The 27168-nt window shown below is 42.8% G+C and overlaps 2 protein-coding genes across 7 annotated transcripts in view; both read right to left on the minus strand.

Annotated features, from left to right (window-relative positions):
- Nucleotides 1–27168, minus strand: part of LOC119176390 (uncharacterized) — a 213774-nt gene that overhangs the window by 126968 nt on the left and 59638 nt on the right. The window lies entirely within an intron of this gene.
- Nucleotides 1815–23652, minus strand: LOC142775730 (uncharacterized). The gene is made up of 4 exons (XM_075877570.1): nt 22565–23652; nt 19577–19686; nt 15339–15548; nt 1815–11218 (listed from the first exon to the last, which is right to left on the minus strand). The coding sequence occupies exon 4, from the start codon at nt 2667–2669 to the stop codon at nt 1962–1964; it is 708 nt and encodes a 235-aa protein (XP_075733685.1). The 5' UTR covers nt 2670–11218; nt 15339–15548; nt 19577–19686; nt 22565–23652; the 3' UTR covers nt 1815–1961.

Here is a 27168-nt window from a genome sequence, read left to right on the forward strand (position 1 = left end):
AAAGAGTAAGTGAAAAATAGAACGAGTAGAACAAAGAAATAACTAACGTGAAAAGAAAGGAAAGGCGCGAAAGAGAAAAAGGAATGGGCAGCAGGGCGTCGGCAGAGGTTTCAAAAGGGACCCAAGTAACGTAGCCAGCATATCAATTCTCTATCACTTGAGTCGTACTCACCTATGCATGGTATACAGGTTTATGTGCCACAAGTGTGTCTGGCGGAAATGGTTTTGATGACATGTGGTTTTTTGTTGGCGCAAGGACCAGGAAAAATTTCATTAAAATAGCAATCATGTGAGCTTTTCAGTGACATGTGGGAGATGCAAACTATGAGAATGCTACAAGGCTGAATAGGGGCCCATACTCCACATTCTAAGGCGCGTAAAACGTATCAGTATTTAAAAACACGAGGGTGACATGCAATGCTTCAACACAGGCAAAGACAGTGATCGTTCAACTTATGAGGCATATCTGGCGGAAAATTTGTGGCATTGTACGCGACGGGATTATGACATCATGCATGTTGTGACCAGTGTTAGGCCTGGGGTCTGACAGCATACCACCTCTGCTACCAGTCGTTGCGGCTCGGGTCCGGCGGGTCTCGTCCTATGTAGCTGGCCGCCGCCACCGGATCCGTTTAGCCCATCGTGCAGGGAGGAGGCGCCTTCCCAAGGAGAAATTTACAGAGGTTTATTTTACTATATTTACAGGAAAGCGTTTCTCGCCACATGACGAACTTCGAAACGAAGATGTCGTCCTACATCGTGACGATCTCCTCAAAAGCTCTACAACGAGAAGAAACAACACTCAAAAACAATGCCTCGAGAAAGCACTGCAGCGAAATGGCCCACAAAGCAGCCCGCGGGGGCTGATTTTAAATAGTCCCGTTTCCCCACATCCTTGGAAGAGGGAAAGGGCACCAAAGTACACTGTAGAATCACAGATCACACGCAACCCGTGAGTGTGACGAGCATGCGTGGCCCACGTGAACGTCCAATATTGAGGCGATGTCATTGCAGTGCCATGTGTCACCAAAGTGGCTGTTCTTCGTAGTATGTGTGCCGCTGTGCGAGGGGTCTCCAGCTCACGGCCGCATACATCAAAAGGGCCGCTTCGATTAAGCTGGAAGCGTCCGTGGCGTTGGCAATTCGCGGCTGCCGTCGCTAACCCTTTCAAGGAAGATGTCGCCACTGCGTAAACTCTTGTCGTCCTCGCGCAATACGGCCTACGCCGTCGTGGCGGCACGACGCCTCGCTTGGACAAAACATGGTGGTCACAATGCCCGGGCTGGAACGGCTTTCCGCAGGCAAGGAGCACATCAGCGACTCGTTCGCAGTACCCGGAATTTCCCTCACCTTTTTGGCGCAAGTGCCGTACCTAACACCAGTCAGCCATATTCGTCAAACCATCTTACCCTCCCATGCTAATTTTTGTTTACCACAAGTTAATGGGGTGAGAATGGCAGCACCCATAAGTAGGCGGCTATATAGATAGGTAACGAGATGTGCAGATAGACATGCTAAAGTGGTTCCGGTACGTAAAATACTTTGCATTTAGAAATAGTGGGTCTCCGGCAGCTCTGGGAATCGAATTCAATGCATCCAGCACTGGAAGCGACCGCTCTAACCACTCGGCTACTATACACTGCGGTTCGGGAAGTGGTAGCCGAGGAAACATTTACATGATACCTGACAAGGAGGTAGGCGACATGGAATGAAGATGGATAGGGGAAGGGGACGGGTGACACTTAATCTGCCCGGCCTCCCTCCGTCTAGATCTTCCACTCGTACAGCATATTTCAGACAATAATTGAGCAATACAAGGGCAACAAAATGAATTTTATTGCACAATATTGTGCCTTGCAGAAGAGGCCCTTTAAACCTCGCCACTTTTTTCAGAAAAAAGAAAACGAAATGCCAATTAATTATTTAGCGTGGCTCTGCTAGATCAGTCCCGATGGCTTCGCCTACTTTTTCTTCCCATTCTTGGATGTCTTGCCCTTCCTAGTGCGCCTCCCGCGCACAGACGACGACCGGCTGCTCGGGGCACTCCGTGCCTTTCCGTGTCGCCCTCCGTGTCTCGAGGAAGAGCGACTACGGGTGTGGCGTCGCTTCTTGTCGCGCTTCGAGCGCCGGATCGTGGTCGAAGAAGATGCAATGGAGCGGACATGGCGGTGACTCCTGGTGCGCCTCTTCCGTGGGTGGCTTGCTTCCGACGATGCAGAAGAGCTTCTACGGCCTCGGGCTTTACGAGCGTGCCTGATATGACGACTACGCGATGAGTGTGTCGACCGACTCCGGCTCACCTTCTTGGATCGGCGACGGTTTGGCCCCTCGCTTGCCGTGTCGTTAGGGCTTTTTGAGGAGGAGCTTCGAGAGCGCTTCGCAGGGGTGATTCTTGGGGTTTTTCCTGCCACTTCCTTGCTGGCAGAAGGGTTCTCTGCTTCGGGCTGCGTCACCTCCGTGGCCTTGCGCAACTTCCGTGCTGGCGTTGGTGCAATGGGGGTCGGTGCAAGCGGCCCCTCCGACGAGGTCTTTGGCGGTCGGCCACGTGGACGCTTGGTCGCTGCAGCCTCGTTCGAAGGACCAGCGGCATTCTGGTCAGGGGCAGCCAGACGCTTCGCTCGTCCGACCTTTTGCGGAACGCCGTTGGGCTCCGCCGCTTTGTTCACCATGGCGTCGTCGCTCCGGGACTCGTTCTCGCCTCAGTCGTCGAACGTGAAGAGCCCGCCGCTCTCCTCTGCCTTGGAGCTCGCCGGCAAGCGGGAGCCAGGAGACTACGGCTTTGGTGGAACAGCGGCCAGAGCGGGAAGCGTGCAGCCAGCTGGTCTGAGCCCCTGCCACTGATTGAGGCCCCGTTTGGTTCTCGTGCACCGCGTGCAAGTATTTCATCTTTTTTGCTTGCTTGTTCCTATATGTACTGGCTCGTACCCATTGAGGGGGATTGGCCATTAAACAGGCGCTGATTTTAATCGGGAAATACAAATTTTTAAATTTTGATAAAAAAATAATATTCTCACGGAAATCTAGCACCACCGGGAAATTTAAAGATGCCGAAGCGAGCAAATCAGCAATTTCATTTAGTACAATTCCAGAAGGCCTTGGGACCCAAATAAAACGAACTTCTGATAGGCTATGTGCTATGAGAGATCTAAATATCCTGAGAAGAAGGGACTGCTTTGCGGACGTTAGATGTGTACATACAAACAGAACATCCGAAATAACAATAGCTTTTGATCGCTGAGAATTATTTTTCGAAGAGCCAATGTAATAGCTAGGAATTCTGCGAGATAAATATGTGTGAAGTCAGGCAATCGGAGCGCAAATAACCAATTAGGCTGATGAGAAAAAATACCTACCCCAGCCTTCTGAAGATTTTGCGTTGTGTCCGTCGAAATGACTATGTAATTGGGCAAATGACTAAGATGGTCTTGAAGGAGGCCCGCCAGAACATGCTTTGGAAGTAACTTGGCATTTTTTTTAAAAAGGTCAGCGAAAATTAAGTCAACTGGCACCGAGAAGGGTTTGGGGAGTTAAATGCTGGAGGGAAACATGAAGATTAGATAACAGAGACTCGACGAAAATGTCTCGACAATAATAACGACACCACGGGCGTTTAAAGAAAGAAACTGGATATTTGATGAAAACTGTCTGCGATCAGAAGAGGGGCTGATCGAAGAGTTTTAAAAATGTTTGCACAGTAAGCTGATGAAATCTAGCATCAAGCTTCCAAATAAAGCACGCTATTCGCTACACACCTAGGTAGCCCGAGACACTGCCGCAGAGCTTGCCTTTTTAGCAATATAAGAGGTCTTAATTTGCACTCGGCACTTCCGGAAAACAGAACGCAACCAAACTCCAGAATATGGCGTACGTAAAGTTTGTATCTCATAAGTAACGTATTCCTGCGCATCCCTGAATTCTTATTGCAAAACTGGCGTAGCAATCCTAGGGCGCTTTCTGCTTTACGGGTGTCTGATTCTATTTGTTGCTGCCAATTTAAATTGTCCACGTAAACAATTCCAAGATATTTTAGTGCTGTTACTTGTGGAATCAGATCATTTCGATAATGCAGTGAAAGAAATACTGAAGCGTATAGAGGGAATACAAGCAGAGTGCATTTGCTAACATTAAGTGCAAGAGACAGCCCGCCAAGCCATACCTCAAGCTCACTCAAATATGACTGTAATATTTGATTCAAACTATTGATATCTCGGGATGACGAGAAAAAGCAATATCATCGGCGTAGACGTAAATAGGAACATTTATATGAAGGGGAATGGATGATAATAAGATATAAAATAAAAGAGGTGACAGAACTTATTCTTGCGGAACACCTCTTGTTAGCTTATATGAGGCAGAAGTAACTTCCTCATGGCAACAAAATAATTGTCTCTCGAAGAGAGAATCCTGACCCCAAGATATAGTGTACTTGGGCACCTCACAGTCCACTAATTTTGAAATAATGTACTGTGTTCCACACTATCGTAGGTTTTTGCAATATCTAACGTGACTAATGCAGAAAGCTCACCAGATACTTTTGCAAGGCGAATTCGGCTTTCCAAATAACATGAGCCGACCATATAGAGCGCCCCTATCGAAATCCCACTTGCCTTGGTGAAATGATGACCTGACGAGCAATGAATTCACTGAGCCTTCTATAAAGAATTTTTCAATTATTTTAACTAAGTTTGAAGTAAGCGAAATTGGCCGAATGTTATCCAGGACATATCCACGGCTTTGATTTTTTCGCAGCAACACAATTTTAGCGATGCAATTTTTCATGCACTTGGAATCCATGTGTGCTGTAAAGAGCAGTTAACAATATTCAAAAGCTCATCGGGATGGGAATTAAATATCAATTTAATCATAGAGCTTGTAATCTGATCTCGACCGGGAGCCGCTTGATTTACAGTTAGTATGACATCTGCCAGTTCCGCCATCGTGACTTCCTGAAAGTCCGAAGTTGAGCTTTTGAATGTCATAGGTCTCAAGCATGACGAAGTTAAACGCACTTCAAGTCATTTCACGATGCCCTCTAACAAATCGGTTGAGTCTTTAGGAGACAGCACTACTGAATGCGAATATGCTGGTACCGGCGTCCATTTTTTGTTCCGTCGAAACCTGTACAGGGCAGATCTTTTATCAGGTTTTAATAAACGCGAATGTAAATAAGGTTTGTGTTTATCTTTAGCTATAGTAACTGTACGCTTAAATAGTGCTGCGTGGATTTTAGTCAACCCAATTTTTAGGAGTATGGTTGTGGCGTAAACGTTTCCAAGCATCTTTACGTCGCCTATACGCAAGCGTACAATCTTCATTCCACCAAGCTGAATTCAACGGTGTGCTGCCGTACTTAACAGAAAACTCGGCCGGCTGAACAGAGTCACTTAGACACGCTATACTGAAGCAGCTCGTTGCTGTCCGACACGTTCTCTCAATGACGAGAGCGCGGAGTTTAAAAATGTTTTATAACTTTTTTAGTTGGTGAACCGTTGTTGCCGGATATCAGAGGTGAGTTGTGTTGACATTATTTCGTAGGTAATCGGTACATGATCACTACTCGTCCCATTATCAAACGTTTCCCACGATGAAGTTATAAACTGGCCACACGAAAAAGTTAGGTCTTATGTTGGTGAGCTTATCCCGCGTAGAAAGGTAACTTTTCCAGAGTTATGACAGCGAAAATTATTGTCCTGCAACCTATTCCACAATCTTTTGCCACAGCCATCTGTTTTAAACCTCCAAGAAGTGGCGTGCGAATTAAAATCCCCTGCCACTAAAATTGAATTTGTCGAAGAATTCTTGATAACACAATCTAGGTGATCTGTGCGTCTTACTCCATTCGGAAAGTACGCATTAATCACTCTAATCCTGTTGGAGTCAGGTAAGAAACAATCTATTCCTAACAATTTCCTATCCAAACAAATATGTTCAAAAGTTATAGTAACTTGATGATACATTTTTGAAGATATTAGGGCCAATAATCCACCTACCCTACCTGGCTGATCCAGTCTAAGTGTTCGAAAATATTTCAGAGTAAATGTTTGATTTACTTAAAGCCAAGACTCTGACGTAAAATTCTATTAGGATTTGTTTTCTGTATGAGATAAATAGGATCTATGTAAGTGGAATATATGGAACGAATATTCCGCTGGCGAACTTTTACAGGTGCTATGATGGACTTAATATAGTTGACTCGACTGCAGAAAGCAAAACGTCATGCTCGTTGTTGCTATCAGTAGTAACTTCTTTAGGTTTCGACTTTGGCAAACTGGTTGGAGACAATGGAGCACTGCGTCGTTTATGAATGGTATTACCACGCCTCATGTCACTAAACGACCCGCTGGGCCCCACAGTGGTCGGTGACTGAGAGCTGACGAGCGTTTCTGGGGGAACATCTTCTTGACACCGATTATTTTGTTCATTGTCGAGATGCTCAGCTTCACCTTGGACCATGACAGGGCGTGCAGCGAAGGAGAGAATATGGCTGTTTAACCTGGCGGTGAGCATCTCAGTCAGACCTTCAGCAAAGGTGTTGAAAAGCCGTTCTATAGTCATCGGCATGACCTTATCTATCGCTGCTGACACTGCGAAAGCGACCGTCGCTTCAATGGACCCACATTGGCATGATGTAGCAGCAGCATACCCCACTTCGCGCTCTTTATTGAAGGATGTTGCCCCAGACCGAGAACAACAGCGTTTCTCCATTATATCTAAAATTTGTGTTTCACATTCTCGAGCAGGGCAGCTATTGTCTGTGGCTGTGTGTGCTCCATTACATAGGCAACACCTGCAGTTGTCTACCTTACAATTTGATGCGGCATGTGCCCAACCGCGATTCCCACATCTCAATGAGGACCTGCAAGCGTTAGCGCAATGTCTAAATCGCCAGCAGTTGCGGCATTGCAATGGGCGAGGTGTCAATACCTCTACACGGAATAGATAAGGCCAAGCCTTCAGCTCAGAAGGCCGTGGTGGACCGGCAAAGGTACCGATGACGCTTTCAGTAGGGACTCGCGTATCTCCTACACGTCTGGTGCATCTGTAGACAGACATCACGCCAGCCGGAGAGACCATCTTTAAGAATGCTTCAGGACTAATGTTAGTTGGAACACCACGAACAATGTCCTTCACGCAAGCTAGATGAGGGGGGATAAAAGCGCGAACAGCAGTGAACGCTAATCTCGTGGCGGTAAGTAAGTCTGTTAAACATTGAATATTTGAAGACCTGCATAGTACGCCAGTCTTGCTGAAACGCATCAACTCTGAGATGTCCGGAAAATCACCGCTTATGTTGCGAAGTTCTTCTTGAAAACACCTCCGTTTCACTCAACCAAATGGCTCCACCATTAGTGAACACAATTAAGCGCGACAGGCAAACTGCTTACGCCGTTCTTGAGAAAACACTCCAGTGGTACCGATTCAGGAGGGTGACTGGCCGACCAGGGCGAGCCCTGGCCGGGACCAGAGACCGGCATTGATGGCTCCTGAAAAATCAGCAAAAAGAAATTCTACCGCTAATAAAAAACCAAATGTGATAAGTGTGGCCATTCCCCTCTCAACGGACGTGCAATCGAAAGCCCGAAGCCGGTGGCAGCCTTCTCGGACCTGCGAGAGGTAATTAGAGCTTGGCGCATGCACTCCTCTTCTCCTGATTCTCCTCCTTGACTGATTGAAGCCCTGTTCGGTTCTCGTGCACCGCGTGCAAGTATTTCATCTTTCTTGCTTGCTCGTTCCTATATGTCCTGGCTTGTTCCCATTGAGGGGTATTGGCCATTAAGCCGGCACTGATTTTATTGGGAAATACAAATTTTTAAATTTTGATCAAAAATAATATACTCACGGTAATCATTATAGCATGTGCCTTTACTTAAGAGACAGCACACTCAAGTTCCGTTAAAATGACAATAAATTATTGCATTTTGCTAATCCAAAGCGCTGGTGACAATTTGAATAAAACATAGACAAGTTTACTTAAGAAAATTAGTATTATTTATTTATGAACTGTATTTATCTGTTCAACGAGTTAAACTTGATTATTCCAGGGCATTTGGTAATCCCGGAGCGTAACTATATTGTAATAACAATAAGGGCTCCACACCTTCGGTCCACTAGGAAGAAAGGAGAAAGAAAAATTGACCCGTATCTAAATGTTATACTGCAAATGTTGTTGAAAGACGATAGTGTTGCGTCGGGAGAGAGTAACAAAACGTTTATTTGAAGTTCTGCACAAGAAAAATAGTGAATGGTATTATGTAGGTGCTGCGTTAGAGTGCCTCGATCGTGCAGCGCAGGCGAACGAGCGCATCAAGTCACGTCAGACGTGAGACATGAGCATTATCTGGCAGTCTTCTTGGCAAACGAAGCACGCACGCTTTGCGCCCTCGCCTCGGCGCTGATAAGGTGTAGAACGCAATGCGACGGTTAGGTGCCGTGACTGTGTCGTCTTAGCAAAGCGTTGGAAACACTTGCCTTTTCGTGCAAGCGTTGCATGATCAGCGCAACGTGATAAACGCTACGGTCCTTAAAATTAGTTCTGAATGCCTTTTCTAGTAAGAGACACACATACAGAATATTGACGTGTTTTATGGTGCCTCAGATATGAGCAATAATTGCTTTTTAATTGACAATCACACGAGTATGAACGCTGAATATTGAGCAATATTGGTGGGTGCTGCGGATGGGTTCAGTCGTTTGGAGTATTGTTTGGTCACTTAGGAGCGGTTTAGGGTACCGTTACTGGTGAACAAACAGACAAATGTACAGATAGACAGGCAGACCAAAGTTTTAGCGTCGATCGGTAAAAAGACGGGAAAAAAACCAGCACGGCGAGAGAGAGAGAGAGCGCGCGTGAGAGAAATAAACGTCTATTTCGAAACAGTGTTCCGAGCGATGGCCTGTATCATTCTAAGATGGGAGGTCAGGCTTCGACTGCCCTCTTGGCAGTCGAAGATAGAAATCAGATAGCCTGATAGAAAGAGTAAGCGAAAAATAGAACGAGTAGAACAAAGAAATGACTAACGTGAAAAGAAAGGAAAGGCGCGAAAGAGAAAAAGAAATGGGCAGCAGGGCGTCGGCAGAGGTTTCAAAAGGGACCCAAGTAACATAGCCAGCAAATCAATTCGCTATCACTTGAGTCGTACTCACCTATGCATGGTATACAGGTTTATGTGCCACAAGTGTGTCTGGCGGAAATGGTTTTGATGACATGTGGGTTTTTGTTGGCGCAAGGACCAGGAAAAATTTCATTAAAATAGCAATCATGTGAGCTTTGCAGTGACATGTGGGCGATGCAAACTATGAGAACGTTACGTGGCTGAATAGGGGCCCATACTCCACATTCTAAGACGCGTAAAACGTATCAGTATTTAAAAACACGAGGGTGACATGCAATGCTTCAACACAGGTCAAAGACAGTGATCGTTCAACTTATGAGGCATATCTGGTGGAAAAATTGTGGCGTTGTACGCGACGGGATTATGACATCATGCATGTTTTGACCAGTGTTAGGCCTGGGGTCTGACAGCATACCACCTCTGCTACCAGTCGTTGCGGCTCGGGTCCGGCGGGTCTCGTCCTATGTAGCTGGCCGCCGCCACCGGATCCGTTTAGCCCATCGTGCAGGGAGGAGGCGCCTTCCCAAGGAGAAATTTACAGAGGTTTATTTTACTATATTTACAGGAAAGCGTTTCTCGCCACATGACGAACTTCGAAACGAAGATGTCGTCCTACATCATGACGATCTCCTCAAAAGCTCTACAACGAGAAGAAACAACACTCAAAAGCAATGCCTCGAGTAAGCACTGCAGCGAAATGGCCCACAAAGCAGCCCGCGAGGGCTGATTTTAAATAGTCCCGTTTCCCCACATCCTTGGAAGAGGGAAAGGGCACCAAAGTACACTGTAGAATCACAGATCACACACAACCCGTGAGTGTGACGAGCATGCGTGGCCCACGTGAACGTCCAATATTGAGGCGATGTCACTGCAGTGCCATGTGTCACCAAAGTGGCTGTTCCTCGTAGTATGTGTGCCGCTGTGCGAGGGGTCTCCAGCTCACGGCCGCATACATCAAAAGGGCCGCTTCGATTAAGCTCGAAGCGTCTGTGGCGTTGGCAATTCGCGGCCGCCGCCGCTAACCCTTTCAAGGAAGATGTCGCCACTGCGTAAACTCTTGTCGTCCTCGCGCAATACGGCCCTACTGAAACGTTCCGCATATACGGATCCGTACATACGCAATTATTGGACTACGGAAAGCCGCATCATGCGGAAAGATGCGAACATCCGCAGCTTACGGAAAGCGCCATATCATGCGAAAAGATGCGGACATCCGCAGCTTACGGAAAGCGCCATATCGTGCAGAAAGTTGCGGACATCCGCAGCTTACGGAAAGTGCTTATCATGCTAAATTACCCGATAAGCAGCTTACGGAAATCAGCATAATGCAGAAACTATGCAGCTATCTGCTGCATCTTGCAAAGATCAAATGGACATCCTAGATCTCGAGTAAAAGCAATTGGCCATTCACATTGTTTGCAAAAGCAAGTACTGTGTAGAGATATATATGAATATTTCATTGTTAATATGTTGCATGAAGGTGAAATATGTTTGCTATCTGAAACAGCCTTGATGAGTAAACGAAGGCTTGAAAGAAAGAAATGTGTTAAGAAGCTACTTAATGAGGGATTGAATCATCGGCATCTTTCTAATTGTTGTGATGCGGAAGCAAAATTACCTTTCAAATAAAATACATTACAAAACTACTAAATAAACATGCTAGCAATCATAAATGGTGGTTACATTGCAACACATTAATGCAGTGTTCTATGCAAGACCAAAAGAACTTATAAAGTTATTATTATCAATAGAGAAGCATTATTATACACACCAGCCCTGCTACAATCAATATATTTTTTTATTTGTCTGTATGCTCCAGCTGTGAATCATGACATTGCAGTGTTGATGGTATACAAATGAGGTGACTACACCGTAATTTCACGAGCTCCACCTAAGCCACAGGATGGTGGCACAAAACACAATGTAACAGCAATTTTAGAACGAAATGTTTAAACATAAATAATAATCATAGCACTGTGAAAGTATGGCGCTGTGTTTGTACCATGAACGCCTTGTGGAGATCGGCGAAATGCTGCTTGAGGCTCCAGCACCACTGTAAATTTGGAAGGTCACTGCCATAGAACTTATGTGTCCTTCATAGGCACCTGGAAATGAAAATAATTGGCACAAATAATGTCAGAGACACATGTTAGCACATTAGTTCACATGCACAAGAAATATAACACACAGAATGAAACTGAAAATGTAAGGCACACAATCCTTCATGTTATGCATATGTGAATAATAGAAGGAATGAGTGTATAAACTAGTTCTGCCACATCAAAGAAAACAGCATGCTTATCACAGTGAAAACTAGGTTGTCATGATTTTCAATGGTAGAGATAATCGATTAATATGTCCTTATGAAATTATGATTTAAATGCTTCCTGCACAGTAAAACTTTAGAAACTGCAAGTGAAAGCTCTCAATGTACATTTAATAGTGTGTGCATGTATATCTGCTGCCTTTATACTATACAGTTTGTGCACAAAATTGGCATCTTGAACAATTTTGAGAGTTAAACCTATGCAACTTATGAAGGTTAAAATCACCATGAAAGCAAGCAGGACAAGGCAGGTGCCATTAAAAATCTGTGCAAGCCAGATAACTATAACCGAACTGCACACATATAGGGGAGCAAGAGTACCAGAAATTCGGCTGCTGAACCGCAGGTCGCGGTATCAAATCCCGGCTCCATTTACGATGGAGGCAGAAATGCTGTAGGCACATATGCTGATTTGGGTGTACGTTAAAGAACCCCAAGTGGTCGAAGTTTCCAGTGCCCTCCACTACGGCGTCTCTCATAATCATATTGTGGTTTTCGGACGTGAAACCCCACATATAAATCAAGAATAACAGAAATAAACTGCCAACAGAAAAGTTGGGTGCATGTGCTATCTGTAAGTGCTTACACCTTACTACATACAGCATGCTCATTCCATTTTAAATACCAATATTGAAAATAACTGCTCTATTAGGAATATAAAAGGTAAGGTAGAACTGAACGACTCTACAAAAAGTGACCCTATTATGACATCACGTTTTCTTATAACAAAATTGACTGACTCTGAAATATCATTATGCAAGAAAACATCTTCAAAAGAACAATCAAGTTTGAAGTCATATATTTTTAATATGGCTACTATGACTATAACCAAGAAATCGACCTCAACATGGCTAATGTTAGTTTTTAAGGCCTCTGTTCACTAGACAATGAACTATACCACAAAAAGCACAGCGTTCAGGCAAAGCACCACACAAAAAAAGAAAGCAGTCCTTTTTGTTATTACCTACAATGCCTTTAAAATGGTATTTTTACCTCTACTTCCCGCTTTTTATCAAAGTAACTGGTGTGAAACAAGTTAGCTGAAAATGCACTGTGCCTCCAGAACCTGTTGGTTGAATCTGAATTTTTAAAAAATGGTGAAGCTTGCACTAAATTAGGCTCCACAAGCCTTGGAACAGCGAGACTGCATGACTCTCAGGACTACTTTGGTTACTTGTGTTTTGTTTCTGGGCCTGAGCATAAAGACAAAAGCTTAACTGAATTGCTGCTAACAAACAAATGCTTTCGAAATTACCCGAGCGTCAAAGGATGCTCAGACATTTGTTGTTTTTCGCACTGGGCTATTCTACACCCAACATACAAACCATACTGCCTGGCAACCATCACAGATGTATAGTTTAAAAAATGATGGTAATTTACTCTTCTGAAAATAGCTATTTGCAGAAATGTTTTGAAGAGAAAAAAGTAGTGGTCACGTGGGTACCTTCAGAATTTCGCAGAATGTCGTGCGGGTGTTATTTGTGAGAAAAATTTCAAAGTACCGCTTTTTCTTGCCATATCAAATTTGATCTACATATTAAGTAAAGGTGCTTCTTAAATTATTTGAAGCCGAGTAACATTAGTGCAATTTTTCCGCTACATAGGCTTTGAAGAATTCAGCCAAACTGTTTATCGTTTGCATTTCTTGTATGGCAATACTGCACTTTGTATGAGTATTTGAGCCACAAATACTCACTGCACAGAAGTTATATTTCACGAAAAAAAATAATGTTAGGTCCAGATTACAAATATCACTATATAATCGTTTTTGTCCACATTGAGATGCAACTTGAGCTGTGTGTTTGTCTAATTGAAAATTACTTTTATGTGTAAGTTGAAAGCAAATAAACAGTTCTTGTTATATGGCAAGTGTTATCATTACAATTTTTGTTTAAATGAGGAAAATGATTTTTGAAGTCTCCTATTGAGGGCCATGGAGAACTTCGGAACGGAAGCTGTCGTATATCAAATGCAGAAAACAGCCATCATAAGAAAACTTCAAAAATTCATTTCTACTTTAAGACAAAGTGTAATCATATAACTTGCCATATAAAGAGAACTGCTTCCTTGCTTTTGATGTGGCAAAAAAATTGCACTAATATTACTGAGCTTCATGCACTACACACAATCACCTTTACTTAATACCTAGACCGAATTTGGTGTAGAAGAGGCAGTATCTTTGAAACACTTTTTACTTTTTACAAACAACACCCAGACGACATCCTGGGAAGTCCAGAAGGCACCAACGTGGCCTAATATTTTGTTCTCTGCGATACATTTTAGCATTTTGCTGTTTTTTATACAGTAACCGAGCACAATATTTTTTTTTTCAAAACACATTTAGTACGGTTGGCAAAATGGCTGGGATGTTTGATGTGTAATTGCTTCACTGCCATCACCTCTCTGTTACTGCCTCCCTCACATACAATGCCTGCATAGGAAAGAAAAAGAAAGGCAGGTCCGACAAAGTTCGCAAGGCAAGATATTTTCATGTTGGATAAATTCATTACCATAAACAGCAGCAAAATAACATTCATTTTGAGTAGTCCAAGACACAAGCTATATACCAGCATACTAAGAGCCAAGCACAAACTTTTCATTTGAACATGTGTGGTGATAGACAGGAAGCACTTATTGCAAGACTGATCAGTCTGTAATTAACTGAATGAAGTACAATGCACTGTTCAATCCAACACCACATAGGCATCTTTGCTATAGCAAAGCCATGTGTCATTGATTCATGCACTAGATGGGACAATGCAAATGTAACAAAAAAGGTGAAAAAAGAAAACAAGGGAAAAAAAAGAAGAAAAGGGGGGATGCAAAGTAGGAGCAGTGTAGCACTACTTTTACTTTGCATCCCCCTTTTCTTTCTTCTTTTTTCTTCTTTTCTATCATTTATCTTTTTTTTGCTTCCCTTACCCCCAACCTCCGACAGGAAAACACTTTGTATCAGCGCAACCTAACTTGAAAAGAAGCAAGGGCTGCACTCTTCTGCGTTATAGGTTTTTTTTTTTTCAGGCAAACATTTCCAACAGGCACACACGCCTACACCAAAAGATGATGTCATTACTGACCCCATTTAAACTAACACGCCAAGGATGACAAGGTGACTTCTAAAAAATAGGTCCTCCTATCGCAACATCGGCCAGCCTGTCTGAGGCACTTCCACTGTTCACCCTGATTACCCCACTAGATGTTTCCATCTGTCGACTCACATCTTCATTTTGGATAACACTAAGACGAGCTTACATTGATGAATACCCACGAAAGTTAAGTGATGTATCATGTATGAGATTAAGCAACTCTGTTAAAAAATTATTGATAGCTTGCTTCCAGGCTTTTTATACTGTAGCCTAAAACTTCGTAATGTCTTCTATGCACATGAACCAGATTGACAACGTAATGCACAACATGCTTAAGAATACTGCGAGGAACATGATAACGACAAAACGACCGGCCACCCAAATTTTTCGCTGTACATGTTTATAAAATGTTCATGTACACCCAAACGAGGTGCTTATGATACAAGCCGAAAAAACCTACAAGTAGGGCCTTGGAGCCTTCTGGAAGTAGACGTGTTGCATTTTTTCTGTGGAGGACTTTACACCCATAAGTGAGGAACAAAACTCCTATATAATGAAGAATGTTGGCAGCTATCAGTTATAGAAAAACCTAATGCAGCTAATCTTCCCCGACACATCTGTACATTTAGAGAGGTGACGTAGCTTCTGTGATTGTGGCAGTAACTCCAACAGGACCAGTGCGAAAATTGGCACTACTTGGCTAGACAAATGTCCAAACATGCCTGCCCGACTCCCTCTAGCCATCCCGGCTAAATCTGACACATGATTTCTTAACTGCTGGCTGGACAAAAACAAAACCACTGAAGCACTCACAATACACAGCGTGAAGTTCCTCTGGAGTGGTCAACTTCGTCTTCTGCGATGAAAGAGCAGCACAGTGTACTGATAAGGCACTCCTTGCAATGGTTTTCAATGCCACACAGTGACCATGATGTTCCTGTCGAAGAGAGCTTCGGGAGCTTGGAGGGTGCTTGCTCTTTTCTGGGGGCTGCTGCCGCTCCTCGTTTTCTGCTCAAGGTCAACCTGCTCAAAGTTGTAGACGAGGCTTTAAGAGTTGTATATAATGATATGCAAATTTTCGCTGAACACACATTTCCTCGTGGCACAATGAGGAATTTCTTATAAAACTTAAGGCCTCGCATATGCAAACATTTACAATCGATCCGAAGATGCACTCGACTCTAAAGGAGCAAGTTTGTTATGTAGTGTATATAAAGAAAGGTCATTCAGCACAACCACAACTGCAGTTGCACACGAAAACGACATTTTACACGATCCTGTTTATTTACATGGTCCATTTTATTTTATTTACACGGTCCTGTTTTACACGATCTGGTCTGCATGAACTCTTGAACCGGGCACCATATAGATTGAAAGACACACACAGAGTTTGAGACAAACCTAGTTTCCCGTGGAGCATCCTCTTGCACTATAACAACACATCTCAATTTAGTTAGTTGGTCACAACGAGGTGAAAACAGCTCGCACTTGAAAAGCACGGGCAGAAGGAATGACGCCTGCACCCTGTGCTCCCTGTACATTCTCGTTGAGGGTGCAGTTTTCACCTTATCCTTATGCAATTTCGCATTTATAACATTGTTCGCTGCATTATCTTTGTGGCATTAAAGTGTGTGATACCGTCATGTGTATCCCATGTAATTTATAAAAATAGAATACAAGATAGCTTGATTCAAAAATAACAAAGTGCATCCAGTGCCATGTCCTGTAGCCATTCTTTAGGCAAGTGGCAGAATGATTTATTCTTCAAAACATATCTTACTTGTAACCACTACAAGAGCTAACTCGTGCACTGGCACATTCTGTTTGCCTCTTCAGATTATAAGGTACCTTTTTTACACCAGAAAGTCTTCAAGAAGAATAGAAGTGTTGTAATTGTGAAGAAAGAAAAATAGAAGGAAAAAAAGATAACCTGCCCTGTACAGGGACCGAGCCTGCGAACTTCAAATAACATGTCCGATGCTCTATCAACTGAGCTACCAAGGCGGCTATCCCTCTTCCATTTTGTACGGTATATATGTGCATTTATACATGGAAGAGTCAGTCAGCGCTGCTTGTTACCATTATGGCGAGTGTGGGACACCTTTTTTTTGCCTACTGGCAATTACATTACGATTGCAATTACGTTACGATTACTTCCAATATCCCTATACTTCTTTGGCAGCATTATGCATCTGTCAGTTCTCAGAAAATCTGCTAGTCACAGGAGGTGGAAATGGTTCACCCTCCCACCTAAATGCATGTACTTGAACACATGCACAACTGATCAAAAAAAAAAAAAAAAAGTCACACACCGCTAAGATTACTGAGATTCACTGTTTCAGATTCATGAGTAAAGGAAAGAACTATAAATTTAAGGGTTTGTTGTCTTTGTTGAACACATTATAATGAGAACTAGTAGAAAATGATGCCAAACAAACTATAGGGGATGTTATCAAAAGTAACTTTAACAAAATTATGAAAAGAAAAGTGAACAAAAACGTAACTTGGCAACGTTTCTTGACAATTGAATTGACATTACTTTTGATAACATCCCTATATTTTAGCGGGTAATGTTGTCGGGTAATTCTCATTATTAGAGTGGTGAGTAGGCTGACAAAGAAAGCATATGGCATTGATACTTCTTTTGAACACCTAATAGTTTGAGGACCTTAAAAGAGCGGAAGCTATTTTGAGTAGACCAGAATATTTAGTTGGAGCGAAAAAAAAAAAACGTACACACATTTTTACCAGGCTTTTTAACACATTTTGAGACAAAGTGTATGCTGCCAGTAATGTTAAGTACCATTACTTTTGTCACACTATGCACTGTAGCAGGTGTAGTTAGAGTGGTGATAGTGAAGGATTAATCAAGCACGCCACCAACTATGTTCACATCAATGGTCGCGTATTTTAAAAATAAATCTGCTGTATAATAAAAAAAAGTTTAGAGCATTTATGTTTTTATCCAAATCAAGTTAAACCGACTGGGTAAGCAAACCATTTGCATAAAATCAAAAGGCATAAAGTGATTCATGTATTATAACTATGTGAACAATTTCAGCAACGCAGGGCAAAGTGACAACAGTTCTATTAAAAACCCCTCTCATTATAACATGCATGAAAAGCACCACACCAGAATATTTTATAGTGCATGTAATATCGAGACTACTAGACTGTCTATTGACCTTTTAGAAGAAGGGTATCTCCTTCACGTTCAAGGGGCAACCACTTAGCCTTTTCCTGAGCTTTTCTGTGAATATTTCCTGAATTTCAGATATCATTAGGATTGATTTAGAGTGAACAGATTTTGCTTACGCATTGAAACCTAGTTCTGTATGTAACTGCAATTATGGGTGCCAAACCACCTCCAAATAATTTTTAACATTTAACTCATTTTTTAACTGCAGCAGCACAACTAGCTGTGGGTGCCCAAAAAGTAGCTAGAAACAACACCTTTACCACATTGAGCCTTTCGGAAGTGTTCAGCTTCTCAGTGCTCACCTTACAACATTTTTTTTAAATACGTGTTTGTGTGCCCACTACTCTTGCTCCTTGTACAGTGAGGAGAAGCACATGGCAAGAAGAGACAAGAAAGAAGCATTGCGAAAAAAAGCGAAATAAGCGAGGACCTCTTTTGTATCATACAATGCGTGTAACATTACTATTGCGACAACATATAGACAAATTATCACGGCTATGCATTCATTGTAGAGTCATACACAGCTGCAACACCACGACTAAATTTCAACCTTGTGTTGGTTTAGTATCCCTTTATAGTGGCAAGCTAATGATATCTGCATTTGTTTGGTACACATTGAGATGCAGCGAAATGTGATATGGTAATCTCATTTAGAATGCACATCATGTGGCTTCATTGTATATGTGGCCACAAGTAACTCTGGTTGCAAAGCAATATGGCAGAGCCTAAACAGACGTCACCGACCACTCCAATCTGAACTTGCCTTTGCTACTTGCCCATTATCATCCCAGCAAAAAATGAATAATTGAATCTGCTACAGGTATGTGCTAGCTTATGCTAAGGACCAAGTATGAAGGGTGTTTTGTCATTATTGAGATCAGTTATTTGTTCAAGAACACTTGCTGTCAAACACAAATACCGTATTTACACGATTGTAAGACGACCCTTTTTTTCAAATTTGACAATCCAATGTTGGGGGGTCGTCTTAGAATCGAAATCGAACCATGTACCTTAGAATCGAAATTGAACCATGTATTGTCATTTCGAATAGTTTCCCGCTCAACCCAAAGCGCATAGTTTTCCGCGTGCTTATACAAAAGCTTTTCTTTTTTTAGCATCTACTGCGCGCATTACGAGTGCCTTTATGACGAGCGCACGGCTCTGGAGGGAGCACCGGTAATCGATGGAAGAGCCGCCGTAGGGGGGTATTGGTAGTTGACGGAAGAGCTCCTCTTTGTCGGGGCAGCTTGACGGGGCAGCTTCAGCCTCTCGACGTGGGGGTCAACAAGCCTTTTAAAGACCTCCTGCGCCGCGAATACAACGAGTGGATTTCGTCAGGAAGCCGCGAACTTACGCCAAGCGGGCGTGTGAGGAGAGCCTCCCTGGCTACTGTGTGCGGGTGGGTCCTCTCCGCATGGGCGGCCGTCCCACGCGATGCCGTGGTGCGGTCGTTCGCGAAGTGTGGACTCACACTTGACGACGACGTGCTGTGGGACTGCAGCAGCAATGACGGCAGCAGCACCAGCGAGGACGACTCCAGCGACGATGAATAATCCTCCGCAACCACGTGAATAAATTTCCCTTGTGTAAAATGCGCGCGTTCTTTTTTTTTTTTTGAGATGCGATTTGGGGGGGTCGTCTTACATTCGAGTCGTCTTACAATCGTGTAAATACGGTACATTGCTGTCGAAGCATCAAGACTCAAATATAAAGCAAAAAGAATTGTCTCTTTAAAAATTACAGGCCACAAGGTGCAAGATAAATATTTGATATACTTGGGATGTAAGGCATGCACAAGAGGTGCTGCCATATTATACTTTTCCTTGTGTTGAAACCTGCTTGCTTTACTCACCCAACACATCTGTAAAGATGCTGTGAAAACACCAAGGAGCTGATGCAGCAAGGTTGAACACATGTCCAGGGATTCCACCATTCCTAAGCAGCCCTACAGCCTCCACAGTCCTGCAACCATTTGTAAGATAAATATAGTTCTACCCAAAGTTCTTGGTTTACAGACACACATGCAAGACGCATAACCACTCTATAGGAAGTTTGCATGATAATGCGCTGGGTAGCAAAACGGATGCCAATATCAAGTATCCTGGCCTGCCGCTTCTTTCTTTCCATTCTTAATTAATCAATCCATAGTTAATAAATGTTCCCCCAATGTGAAGTGTACTGGCAGTCCGGTGAAGAATTGCAATGTATTTCAAACACAGTCCAATTCATGGCAAGTAAGCATCCAATAGCATTCTGTCAGCTGTTCAAGAAAAGAGCATGAAGTTTAGCTAAAACCCCTGTTTTTTATAAACACCATTCAATTTGATATAAAAGTTGTGAGCATTATGTGAAGGAACACGGATTAATGTTTAATCAATGATTTCTTATAATGTACTGATATGAATGCAACTAACTGAATATGAAACGATAATTTTTGCTTGAGAATTTAGAGTTATGAACCCTATCGCACTTGTCAGCTGCATATTGTCCAAAACAGCGGCAAGATAGGCTAGTTTCTGTAGGTGAGCAGTAATGAGCAGTGCAAAGTAACAACAAGAAACACCAGTAACAACAGTATGGAGCAAGCACAGACTGCCAACTGTATAATTTATTGCACAAAAGTGCGCCTGAATATCAGTCAGACAACTCGTGCAAATGAAGGTCCAGTTGGGAATGAACAAGTTACGAAATCAACAATGCCTGCTTTCACTAACAGGACCCTCATTCACATAAAGTATGCAGCGATAGGCCCCTACCGAGGTACGTCACAGCATGATGTCACTGGCACATGTAAAAGGTGTGGCTAGAAAAACACTCCCGCTGGTGGCTCAGCCCGGTACAGTCGTGCGGTGTTTGGGGCAAGTTTTAATTTTTCAAAGCTTACACTTCACGTTACAATGTCGACATTAGCTGTAGTATGTGTCAGCAAACATCTAGCTGTGTGGTAAAATATTTGCCACGCTGTCTGTTTATCTTGAAGAAGTGAACACACGTGGTGGCCTGTGCGAGGAACAGTGGCATAGTCTTCAAAAATGTGCACTGTTGATTGTGGCATGTAGTGTGCATTGAAAGGTATTGAGAATATTGGTTCAACTGAGAATATTGTGTGTGGTGTGTGCAGTGTCAATAACAATGTGTCTTGTTTGCGAAGACGTTAGCACTCATGGCAGGGACCAGTCGATGAAAAAACTTGATTCGACATTTTAGTCAAGGTAAATATGCACTTGACGCGACCATCTGCGAGTGGGTACATCTCGGTGTTTGCGCTGTGTGCAGAAAAAAATTGCATGGTCACCAGGCTGGAAGATACCATTTGCTGAAGCTGCATGTATGAATCGCCCTGACGAGTACGCAAGTCCAATAAAGGTATAACTCGTTTTATCGAAGGCCTCATATGTCTTCATGTAATAAGCAGAGATTCTTGTTTCACATATACTCAGTACCTTTACCGCTCGATATTCATGAAGTGACAATGCAAACAACAAGTTTGTGTGTTAGGTCCTAAGGGAGCAATGTAAATATGCAAATAAGTTGTAGGTGTCAGATGCAGCGATGTAACTGCGCAAAAGATTACGTATATATTAGGCTACAGGTTTAGAATCGCATACATCTCAGTGGTCTATCAGGAACGTCACAAACAACTTCCTTGCCAACCAGCCCTTGCACAGAGGGAGGGAATGACTGGCACGGCGCTCGAAGTGACGTCACACTATTTGCAAACATAGAGAGGTTTCTTACTTAGGCAACATTTTGCACAATATATTTTTTAGATGCAAGACTGTACTCGTCCACATTAATCATACTGATGTCTTTTGTTGTTACTTTGTGCTGTGAATTACTAGGCATTTAGTCACCATGATCTTTAAAAGCTAATTTCAGTGTTCTCTCTCATATTGCTGACAACTGTGTTGTTGCATAAATTGGGCAAAAAAGCAACACAGAAAGGCTGTCACAATAAATACACCAACATGGGTATTCTCCTGCAAACAAAAGTCGGCACTAGTCCTGTCATTACCCGTCTTCCTTCTCTCTTTGCCTTGTTTGTGCTGAAACAGCCAAACACCTGATGAGTTAGATGAGAAATATTAACGCATCGAAACTATAAGTGCTTGCATCAGCAACTACACAACAGCGTGATAACCGCACCCCTGCCACACAGCAGCGAAACATATTTTAAACATGCTGGCAGTGTAGTATTTTATAAAAAGCAACTCTGGCAGATTACAAAATCTCACATTGTGCATGCAAGATTTCTTCAAAGTCAGGCGTACAATGTAGGTGCTGGCCGGTACATTATTAGTTACAAGCAAAAGCGTCTTGCAGGTACATATGCAGATTGCACGAACACCTCTCTCTCTACACGAGGCACACACATTATATCTTTTAACAAGCACACGCCACTGTTTAGGGGCATAATAACGCTCTACCGTGAACGTATGCTAATCAACCCACTTAGGCGGTTGGCTAGGTGAATCGAGCCAAGTTACGAATTGTATCGCCCGCGAACGTAAACAAAATGCTGCTTTCCATCAAATGGCACTGCAGGCTTCGTTTAATCAACAACGTAGCAAGCGCCGTGTGCGCCTTCCTCACTACACTGCACATATGAAAAAATCGATCACCATACACATGCATGTTGCCGCAGTTGTCTCGAATTAGCTCCAGTAAGGCCGCGCCGATGCGCCATGGGTCTGCTAGCGTTAGCGTTGTCAAAGCGAATCGGCAACCGCACTCGCAAAGGCGCGTAAGGTTGCCGTTTCACGACGCCTCGTTCGAGTGCAGCAACACACACTTGCACTGAGTGGCATACTTGGTCTACATAAAAAAGTGTCCCCCTTACCTTTAGTTTCTTTCACACTGTCCTGAGGGAAGCAACCACAGGCGTCAGCCGTCACCTCGGAGTCCTTCGAGCGCCCGCCCAACCCGCCGATTCCTTGGACGACTCGCACTTGATCCACACTCGAACAACCGCGGGAATAGGGCGCAATCTTAGCACATCACACGAACGAGGAACGGCGCTTCCTTGCGTAAATTTAACATTTCGTGCTCTCGTGTGTAGCAGCGCGAACACAGGAGAGAGCATGCCCACGGAGACAAAGACAAACAACATGTGGCTTTAGCTGTGAATGGATTTGGCTTGGATATCTGTGTGAGGAAAAAAAAAAACATCGTCGCTGCTATAAACTGAAAAAAAAAATGTATGTTATCTGGCAAAATAACTTTAAAAGTGATAAACGGTTATTCAAAAAACAAGTTACAACTTATAATTATTTTCGCAGGTTTTTGTTTTGTTTTTGTTCTAGCAGACGACAGCCTCCTACTGCTTCTACGACAGACGTAGTGCGGTTTCACGTTCGGTGCGTGTCGCCGACGCAAAGCTCTACAGTAGCGATATCAGAGTTATCAATTCTCAATGAATAATAGGATGGCTACAAAGCAGTAACATTTTGACATAGTGCAGTACGCAATCTTTCAAGGTATGTCATTTCTTTGCTCTGAAGCAAATCGAAGCAAGCGGGCCGGCGCAATCAGCTGATGTCGCCACTACGCGAGGCATGGTCGTGCGCAATAACGTCGCGCCCCGCGCTCGATTTGTCATCAAGCGATAGAGCTACTAAGTGGAATACAGCTAGATGCAGGGATTAATGGCGTATCACTCTAATTCCCTGTGGTGGCCGATTCAATCGCAAGAGAGCCCCGGGAAACAACCTTCAACTGCTCAAGCTTGTGTGTGGGTGTAAAAATACTTGTTTTCATCCGCGGCGGGGCAGCAATCTATAGTTGAAAGACATGCGAAAAGCATGTGACGTATATACAATCACAAAACATATGCACACAACAATAGATACGATCGCATATCGTACATAAATATGCCAACACATAGCCTGTGAAAAGCAAATTTATATACATAACTTAAACCCAAGTGCACCGTTGTGCGCGAATAGCTTAAACTCAAGTGCACCGTTGTGCGCGAAAAGCTTAGCAAAGCTATTCGCGCACAACGGTGCACTTGGGTTTAAGTTAAGCAAGTTAACGCACTCGGTTCACGTGCACGAGCACAACTAAGTGGCGCAGGTTCGAGTCCCGCCAAATCTAATTTTTTTTTGTTTTTTTTTCAACGTTTTTATTGTACTGCTATTTTTTCTAATGCCTTAGGTTATAAAACAAAATAAAAGCAATATTGCGTTAAGTACGTATGTGGGACTGTGTTTTTTGCGCAACAGTTATTAGTATTTTTATTTTCATTATTAATTTTTTTATTTATTTCATATTATAACAAAATTAAGGACTAAGGGGAACATTGGGTCTGCTTGATTGTGAAGGGACTCGAGAACTGAGAAAACTCAAACCAAAAAGTTTGTTTGAGAAAAAAACTGAGCATTTCACAGCCGGACCAGTTTCTTCAAGGGTAGGCCCTAGGTATGCGCGAGACTTGCTATATGACTCATCTCAAGCTGTGGCAGTTGAGGGAAGGCAATATCACCGAGGAGCAGTTCCAAAATATATTTTGGTTGATGTTTTTTGATTCCTCCAAAATAAGGGCTGCACAATTGTGATCGAGCCAAACCAAGAATTGCGGGCACGAAGTCATGAGACAGAAAATGAATAATGTTGATTGTTTGAAAAATTGCCCTTAATAAAAGGAAGAGTTATGGAGTGCTACGTAGCTTAACCCGCAGTAGGAATTTTATATATACATATAGATAGTTTAAAATGGACAATGTTGCACACACAGACATTGGTTAAATTTCTTAGCAGCACAGTTGAAGCATCTATGTAGAACTGAAGCATCAAGAGAAGCTCATGCGTCCTCACTTTATTGCGCTTTACATAGCTTGTATGCGTCCATGCAGGCATGATATGATATATTTTAAAGCATTTGTTTAACCTATAATCTTCTTATTCATTAAAGCTGGCCCATAAGTTGTGTCTTATGTATCACTACAATTGAAGCGTAATCTGCATGGTGGTCTGAAACAATGCTTTTGAAGATCTCAAAACGACCCAGCTCTATACACAACCATCCGTGCATCAATGATAAGCACCATTATGTGTCCGTACATATCAGTTGTGCTCTCATACTTAAATATTTTTCTGACCACTCCCTCTGCCCCTACCTCGTTTCTGTCGTGAAGCTGTGGCAAGTTGTGTATAGCTGTATTTATATTGTAGGAGCACATATACTATCAATAAAAAATTATTTTTAGGCTACATGCAATTAGTTTTCATAGATTTTCATTTCTTTTGTCGGTGCTCAGGAGAGCTAAGCTCATGGTCGATATTTTAAAATGACATTTCTCTTTGCCAATGTTCGAGCATGACGTTTTGCTTTCTGCAGTCGAGTGAACTATATTAAGTCCATCATAGGACCTGTAAAAGTTCGCCAGCGGAATAATCGTTGCGTATATTCCACTTACATAGATCCTATTTTTGTCATACAGAAAACAAATCCTAATAGAATTTTACGTCAGAGTCTTGGCTTTAAGTAAATCAAACATTTACTCTGAAATATTTTCGAACTTTTAGACTGGATCAGCCAGGTAGGGGAGGTGGATTATTGGCCCTAATATCTTCAAAAATGTATCATCATGTTACTCTAACTTTTGAACATATTTGTCCGAATTGTGAATTGTTAGGAATAGATTGTTTCTTACCTGACTCCAACAGGATTAGAGTGATTAATGCGTACTTTCCGAATGGAGTAAGACGCACAGATCACCTAGATTGTGTTATCAAGAATTCTTCGACAAATTCAATTTTAGTGGCTGGAGATTTTAATTCGCACGCCACTTCTTGGGGGTTTGAAACAGATGGCTGTGGCAAAAGATTGTGGAATAGGTTGCAGGACAATAATTTTCGTTGTCATAACTCTGGAAAAGTTACCTTTCTACGCGGGATAAGCTCACCAACATTAGACCTAACTTTTTCGTGTGGCCAGTTTATAACTTCATCGTGGGAAACGTTTGATAATGGGACGAGTAGTGATCATGTACCGATTACCTATAAAATAATGTCACCACAACTCGCCTCTGGTATCCGGCAACAACGGTTCACCAACTAAAAAAGTTATAAAACATTTTTAAACTCCACGCTCTCGTCATTGAGAGGACGTGTCGGACAGCAACGAGCTGCTTCAGTATAGCGTGTCTAAGTGACTCTGTTCAGCCGGCCGAGTTTTCTGTTAAGTACGGCAGCACACCATTGAATTCAGCTTGGTGGAATGAAGATTGTACGCTTGCGTATAGGCGACGTAAAGATGCTTGGAAACGTTCACGCCACAACCATACTCCGAAAAATTGGGTTGACTATAAATTCCACGCAGCACTATTTAAGCGTACAGTTACTATAGCTAAAGATAAACACAAACCTTATTTACATTCGCGTTTATTAAAACCTGATAAAAGATCTGCCCTGTACAGGTTTCGACGGAACAAAAAATCGACGCCGGTACCAGCATATTCGCATTCAGTAGTGCTGTCTCCTAAATACTCAACCGATTTGTTAGAGGGCATCGTGAAATGACTTGAAGTGCGTTTAACTTCGTCATGCTTGAGACCTATGACATTCAAAAGCTCAACTTCGGACTTTCCGGAAGTCACGATGGCGGAACTGGCAGATGTCACACTAACTGTAAATCAAGCGGCTCCCGGTCGAGATCAGATTACAAACTCTATGATTAAATTGATATTTAATTCCCATCTCGATGAGCTTTTGAATGTTGTTAACTGCTCTTTACAGCACACATGGATTCCAAGTGCATGAAAAATTGCATCGCTAAAATTGTGTTGCTGCGAAAAAATCAAAGCCTCGGATATGTCCTGGATAACATTCGGCCAATTTCGCTTACTTCAAACTTAGTTAAAATAATTGATAAATTCTTTATAGAAGGCTCAGTGAATTCATCGCTCGTCAGGACATCATTTCAACAAGGCAAGTGGGATTTTGATAGGGGCGCTCTATATGGTCGGCTCATGTTATTTGGAAAGCCGAATTCGCCTTGCAAAAGTATCTGGTGAGCTTTCTTCTGCATTAGTCACGTTAGATATTGCAAAAACCTACGATAGTGTGGAACACAGTGCATTATTTCAAAATAAGTGGACTGTGAGGTGCCCAAGTACACTACCGGGTGTTCAAAATTAAGCTTTATGATTTTTTTAAAATTAGGCGCTCGAAGGCACGTGAGAACCACTTGTGCAAATAAGTTAAGCGGCCAGGGGGACAGAAAGTTAGATGATAATTATCGCTGTCAGCAGCCCAATTAACTAAAATTTAATAATTAACTTTTTACTGGCTGCGGTAAGTTGGCATGTTTATATTGAAAAAATGTAGGCAGTGGTGTTTGTACACAGTTTCAGTTGGAAGATTTTTTCTAGCACGCCTGTGTTCCGAGATATCCGGCTCCAAAGTTTAATTGTCTTTCGCACGATTACGCATGCAAGAGGG

This window comes from Rhipicephalus microplus, chromosome X, assembly GCF_043290135.1.
Source record: "Rhipicephalus microplus isolate Deutch F79 chromosome X, USDA_Rmic, whole genome shotgun sequence".
Taxonomy (NCBI): domain Eukaryota; kingdom Metazoa; phylum Arthropoda; class Arachnida; order Ixodida; family Ixodidae; genus Rhipicephalus; species Rhipicephalus microplus.